Genomic DNA, 6,754 nt, shown 5'->3' on the forward strand with positions numbered 1-6,754 from the left:
GCCAGTATTTGTGCGGGGCCCAGGCGCCGTGCCGCTGCGGAGCTGTGGTTACGGTCTCCCGAGCCCAGCCGCTCTCTGTGGCGGGGGACAGCCAGCCGGGGTCTTACTTTAGGGTGAGGTTTCAATTTCGGCGTATGCCCCAACGGGCCCTGTCCGGACCACTGCTATCCTAACGCCCCCTTCCTCCAGAGACGCTTCCCTGCCGCAGGCGTCGGGTCAGGATGAGGTCTCCGTTCGTGTGTGTGGGTCTGCCTGTGTATCTGTTCGGGGTAGGAGGATAGGGCACTGTCGCGAAATTGACGGCGACGTCACGATTCTCCTGTGGCTCCACCCCCGCTCCCAGACTTTGGGTGGCATTGTGGGGTGCGCGAGCAGAGATTGGACCTGGGAGACGCGGGTTGTGCCATTGCGTTTTTCCCTCCTCAGAGCCTTCCCATGGCTTCCCAGGAAAGGGTGGAGGCAGTGACCAAAGGAACAGAGTTCTGGCGCGGCCCCAAGCCGGGCACTTACACCCCGGGGACCTGCGAGCTGCTCAGAGGTCAGTGTGTTTAAAGGACAGGAGAAGAGTGGTGGTAACAGTTACCCTCTGTTCTCCCCTACATGACCTGTGGCTTAGCAATTGCTATTGTCGTTTTGTAGATAAAAGCCTGGGGTTCAGAAAAGTTCAGGGATCCTACAACTTGCAAGTGGCCAAAAGTCAAAGAAATTAGAATTTTAAAGAGATGGGCTCCTGTGCATCCCTTAGACCACACTTTCAGTTTCCCCGGGAAGCCTTATCTCCTCCCCACCCACCATCACCACAGTGGTTCCGCCCTTTCACACCACCAAATACCTTTTCCTTCAATGGACAACACAACCTGTAGTCAGGTATTTAGTTGTCTCCCATTGGATTAATATTCATCTACCCCTCTAGACCATGAACTCCATCAGGGCAGGGATTTTGCCTGTTTGGGCTCACAACTGTAGCTCCAGCCCCTGGCACATGCTTAATAAATATTGTCCATTCATTCATTCACTCAACAACAGCAAAAATTTTAAACCTACTTCATATGCTTTAGACATTGTTCTAAGTGCTGAGGACACAGCAGTTAAAAAAAAAAAAAAGGAAAACAGCAAAAATTCTTTCTGTCTCATGGAGCTAATATTCTAGTAGGAAGGGGACAATAAATAAGTAAAATATATAGAATTTTGATGGTAGTAAGTGCTCCAGAAAAAAACAAGGAGAGAAGGAGTACTCAGGTGCAGAATGGGGTTGGGGATGATACAGTTTTACACTGGAATAGGGTGAGATGAAGGGCTCTGCCTGCCACCCAGGAGACCTCATAGAGGTGCTTTATCTTTGCAGTGATGATGAAGGAATCCAAGCTGACTAACTTCCAACAGCGCCACATCATGGACACCATGAAAAGTAAGAGGCAGTCCACAGAGGCTTCCTCGGTAGAGGGACTCTGGACCACACTTTTAATCCTCTTCCATATTAAGGGGTAGGGAAGGGACTTCATTTAAAAAGACCAAAGAAGGGGCGCCTGGGTGGCTCAGTTGGTTGAGTGTCTGACTCTTGGTTTAGGCTCAGGTCGTGATCTCATAGACTGTGAGATTGAGCCCATGAGGGCTCCCACCCAACGGGGAGTCAGCTTGAAGGATTCTCTCCCTCTGCCCCTTCTCCTATGCTCTCTCTCTCTCCCATTCTCTCTCTAAAAATAAATAAATAAATCTTTAAAAAAAACAATAAAAAATTAAAATACCAAAAAAAAAAAATTGAGGAGTATTTCTGACCCCTGCTCCTGGGGAATTGACCTTTTAGGGCTTTTGCTTCTTCCCAGGACATGGGTCCTAGCACAACAACAAGCCTCTTGCGGTCTATCTCTGGCCAGCCTTCTGAGAGATCACAGCCCAGTCGAGACATCCTGCCCAGCCAAAATAGTCTCCACATGGTCATGTCTGCCATCTGTCCCTTCCTGTTATACACATACCACATGAGCTCTCTGGAGGAAAGGACTGTGTGTGTGTGTCTTACTCATAGTTTGATTCAGTCACAGCTTAACTAGCAGAAACAAAACAATTGGCAGAATTCCAACATAGGAAGAGTGTACAAAGGCTTCCCACAGCTCACCTCTGGCCACCCACCGTATTAGTTATTTTGAAGAAAAACCAAAAAGTGGAAGGACATGAGTGCGATAGGAAGGTGCTCTCCAAGATCTTGAACACTACCTTCCTGAGCTGTAACTGAATCTGCACTTAATGGATCAGAACAGAGACCTGGGAAGTGGCCTTGAAGAGAATGTCAGAATCTTCTCTACTGAGTCTACCAGAAGTGATGGCCTTAGGTGCCGAAGGATGTGCTTGTGGGAGGACACCCTGAGCAGCCACAGGAGCAAAGGGGAGGGAGAACCAGAGAGGCAAAGATGGGCAGTACGTGTCCAGCAGTGGCCAGGGCAGGCTCTGCCATGCCAGCACAGGGGTCAGATCCTCCTCGTTGGGGACAAGGACAACTCAGGCTGTCAGAGCCCGGAGCCGTAGCACATCCCCACCCCGTCACTCCCATCTCTGCACTCGGCAGTCCACAAATAATCTGGTGCCCACTGCCGCATGACTACAAAGAGAAGGTGCTAGAAATTCCAATAAAAGTAAATTCCAGGAGACCAAGGACTATGTCTGCCTTGTTCACCCCAGTACCCCCAGTGCCCAGGTGCTGGATATTTACTAAAGGACTGATTTGATTAGTGGGGAAACCAAGGTAAGGAACGGGTTTGCTGGACAGTTTTACTCTCCTAAGTTTCCTTTTTCTTATTTATTTATTTACTTATAAAGATTTATTTATTTATTTATTTTAGAGAGAATGGGAGGAGGGGCAGAGGGAGAGGGAGGAATCTCCACGCTCAGAACAGAGCCCCACACGGGGCTCAGTCCCAAGACCCTGAGATCACGACCTGAGCCAAAACCGAGAGTCAGACTCTTAGGCAACTGCACCACCCAGGTGCCCCCTTAGTTTTCTTTTTTAAAAACTTGCCTCCAAGCATTGGTGTTGAGACAGCTTTCTTCTAGAATCCCCTCTCTTTTTTTCTCCTCTTAACCAAATGCTACTTGTTGCTTTGCGGCTTCATTCGGATTCCGTTGCAAGCCGCAAATGCCTCTCCTTCACCTGAACTCCCAGAATTACTTGGGCTGTAACCATCTGCTGAGGACGGGCCAGAGGAGGTAGCACTTGGCCCTGGGCAGGCGGACATAGGGCGTGGAGGGAGCGGGAGGGACATTCTAGGAAGCATAACATCTCTTCAAAGAAGAGCGGGAAAGGTGTGGTGGGGCTCTAGGTAGAGGCTCTGGGAAGGGGAGGGTTAGTGGGATGTAACGGTGACTCCATGCTTCCAGGCCCTCAGGACAGACACCTCGGAACCATCCTTGACTCCTCTCGTTCTTTTTTTTTTTAAAGATTTTATTTATTTATTCATAAGAGACAGAGAGAGAGAAAGGGAGAGGGAGAAGCAGGCTCCCCGCGGAGCAGGGAGCCCGATGCGGGACTCGATCCCAGGACCCTGGGATCATGACCTGAGCCGAAGGCAGACGCTTAACCATCTGAGCCACCCAGGTGCCTGACTCCTCTCTTTCTCCTAGACCCCACATCCAACCCATCTGCGTGGGTCGGCTTGCCCTTCAAACCATATCCTGACTCTGACCACCTCTGCCCTTGGTCCCCACACCGTATTTTCCTCAGCAGCCAAAGGACCATGTAACTTCTCTGCTCAGAACCCTCTGATGGCTTCCCACCTCAAAGTAAAAGTCAGTCTTTCCAGAGGCCTACAAGGCCCTATACTTCTCTTGCCCTCCCTGACCTCTGACTTCTGCTCCCACTATCCCCCGTCTTGCTCACCCCATTCCCGGCACCCTAGCCTCCTGGCTGTTGCTCAGACCCTCAAGGCACATTACCACCTCACAGCCTTTGCTCTAGCTGTTCCTTCTGCCTGGGATGCTCTTCCCCAAAGTATCTGCACAGCAGAGCTCCTCACCTTTGGGGTCTTCTCTCCAAGTTTACCCTCTTCATGAGGCCTTCCCTGCCTATCCTATGTCAAATTGTAAATCCTGCTCTGACATACTCTGTTCCATCCCTGTACTGTCACAATCTATGTATTTTACATAATCATCATGCACACCCCTCCAACCCCAAATGTAAGTTCCCTGAGGGCAGGACTTTGTCTTACTTTACTACTTTACCCCCAGTGTCCGGGGCCTGGCACAGAGCAGATGCTCAGTATGTCTTTGCTGAGTGGATGATACAAGGTCGGAAAAGTAGAAGAGGTAGATGGGAACCAGATCAAAATAACGGGTGGGGCCTGCTCTGAGCTGGGCTTTGGGGCGATTGAGAGGGACTGGTGTGTATTACCATCCAAACCATCCCTCCCTGCTTGTGGACCAAGCAGGTTTTAGGAATCCATCTATAGAAATAAAAGCACCAGTAGAGAGGCTTGATGCACAAGAATGTTTATTGCAGCATTGTTTGAAGTAGTAAAAAAAAAACAAACTGAGATTAGGAGACTAGTTGAATAAAATAAATAATGTGTCCATTCTAAGAACTAGTATATAGCTATAAAAAATAAGTTATATATAAATGGAGTGATCTGGAAGGTTGTCCATGATAAATTGTTAAGTGAAGGGTCTATTACTGAATATAATACAGTATGATCCAGTGTTTGAAACACGAAGGTCATATACGCACATATCTTTGAACATGTTTGTATTAACATCAGAGAGTCTGGAACAAGACCACCAAATTCTACCAATTGCTCATTGTGGGGTGGGGGTGGGGGTGGGGGATCAGAGGGCAGAAGGGAAGACTTCTATACTCTTTGACTTGTTGTAGCAAGGCAGTATCACTTATAAATTAACAAAACACAACACAACCCAGGTGGCTTCCCACCCCCAACCGCGCCTCACCCGAACCTTCCTGCCCCAGGAGGAGACACTCTGCCCCTACGGTGCAGCCCAACATCCAGCCAGAGGATCTTGCCTTCCAAACAGCCAGCCTCAGCCATCTACCTGCCTCCCATCCTGGCGGCCCGGCCCCACCTCCGGCCTGCCAGCTTGTGCCAAGCCCGCGGGGCCTACAGCCGGGAACCATTCAGGCCTCAAGCCCCCCGTAAGTGAGAGGGCCTCGAGAGCCCCGATTCCCCCTCCCTCCCCGAGGGGGCCAGTGAATTCTCATGCTGTGTATACTCATGTGCTTGAACCTTGGCACTTGTTAGCTTGGGGTGTTTGGGGTACGGGGGAAACCAGTCAGGTGATCCTTTTTTGTTTTTTTAGAACTCAGTAATGATTAACTGGAGTCCACCCATCCCTGAGGAACGTTTGGCTGTCAGGTCTCACGGCCACTGCTCTTTTAAGGTCACACAGTTGCTCCAATACAGAGCTCCTCTGCATGCCACCCTCCTCCACGGAGCCTTTGTCCCCCTCCCTACCGGGCGTCCGATGTGACTCGTGGCCCCGACCCGCCAACAGCTCCCTGCAGCCTTGGTACCCAGGCTGCCATCACGGCAGTCACGTTTTCTTAGCCTCGCTCTGCACCCGAGCCGCTTGTGGGTTCTGACTTCCATTCCCCCAGCCCTTCCCCTTCCTGCCTGTCTTGACACAAGCTCAGGGGCGCCCAGGGTAGAAGGCGCCCGGTTTGCGGAAGCCCGCTCCGTGTGGCCCGGGGGCCCTGGAGCAAGCGTGCGATGAAGGGGGTGCCCTGCCTGCCTTAATGAGGCCGTTTCTGGGCCCTACAGGAGATCTGGAGAAGGAGAAGCGAAGACTCCAAAATATTTTTGCCACTGGGAAGGACTCAGAGGAACGGAAAAGAAAGCCCCCTCCGGTGCAACAGGAGGACTCGGCCCCTGAGCCGGACCGCTTTGAAGAATGTAAGCCACTGATGGGCCACTTATGCTGGGGTGGGGGGTGTGGAGGGGCCCACAACCTGCGGCCAGAGTGAGAAACACTGGCCACAGAACTGCTTCCTCTCCCCACGAGAGGCAGCCTGTTGCCCACACCACCCATCCCAGGAGCCTGCTGGCCCCCTACTGCCCTGTACACGGACAGCCCTTCTCCCCCGCCGTCTAGTGGTAAAGGAAATCCAGGAGAGGAAAGAATTCCTGGCCGGCATGGAGGCACTGGGGCAGGGCAGACAGTACCGAGGGATCATCCTTGCTGAGATCTCCCAGGTAGGAGAAGCAACAGGGAAGGGGTGGGGGAGGGTCGGCCAGGAGTGCGCAGCGGAGACTGAGTGGACAGGGCAGCTGCGGCCCAGGTCTGGGAGTCCACTCTAGCCTCACATCAGCAGCGGCTCCTCAAGTTCCCTCCCTGATCCCCAGCTTTCCCTGATGCCTTTTGCAGAAGCTACGGGAAATGGAAGACATTGACCGCAAGAGAAGTGAGGACCTTGGGAAGGCTCTTGCCACCCCTTGATCTGTCTCCAGAGACAGGGGCAGAGTAGCTCATCCTGGACCACTGGAGCCCACCCCCTGGCCAAGCAGAGTCACCCCCCGGTCAGCCCACCTACCCTGGCCTTCAGTCACATCAAATGGTCATGCAGCACTGTCCTGGCCCAGGGGACCCTGGGCACACACGGCACCCCAGAAAATGGGCCAATCTCAGGGAATGAGCTGGTTCTCCTCAAGACTCTGCCCAGGGAGCCTGGGTCAGCTGAGCTGCTGAGACCCACAGTCACAGACACAGACACGCACACCACACACACACACACACACACACACACACAATCACACACACG

General features: G+C 52.1%; 1 protein-coding gene across 2 annotated transcripts; it reads left to right on the forward strand.

The window, feature by feature from the left end:
- On the forward strand, positions 1–6,450 carry C5H22orf23 (chromosome 5 C22orf23 homolog). 2 transcript variants are annotated; one of them, XM_021687714.2, is made up of 7 exons: positions 1–113; positions 427–538; positions 1,346–1,408; positions 4,949–5,131; positions 5,757–5,888; positions 6,088–6,188; positions 6,361–6,450. In XM_021687714.2, the coding sequence occupies exons 2-7, from the start codon at positions 436–438 to the stop codon at positions 6,430–6,432; spliced, it is 654 nt and encodes a 217-aa protein (XP_021543389.2). In that variant the 5' UTR covers positions 1–113; positions 427–435; the 3' UTR covers positions 6,433–6,450. The 2 variants fall into 2 exon arrangements, with proteins under 2 accessions (XP_021543389.2, XP_044771269.1); XM_044915334.1 differs by lacking the exons at positions 1–113; positions 1,346–1,408 and having other exon boundaries at positions 436–538.
- The last annotated feature ends 304 nt before the right edge of the window (positions 6,451–6,754 follow it).

The sequence above is a fragment of the Neomonachus schauinslandi genome, chromosome 5, assembly GCF_002201575.2.
Source record: "Neomonachus schauinslandi chromosome 5, ASM220157v2, whole genome shotgun sequence".
Taxonomy (NCBI): domain Eukaryota; kingdom Metazoa; phylum Chordata; class Mammalia; order Carnivora; family Phocidae; genus Neomonachus; species Neomonachus schauinslandi.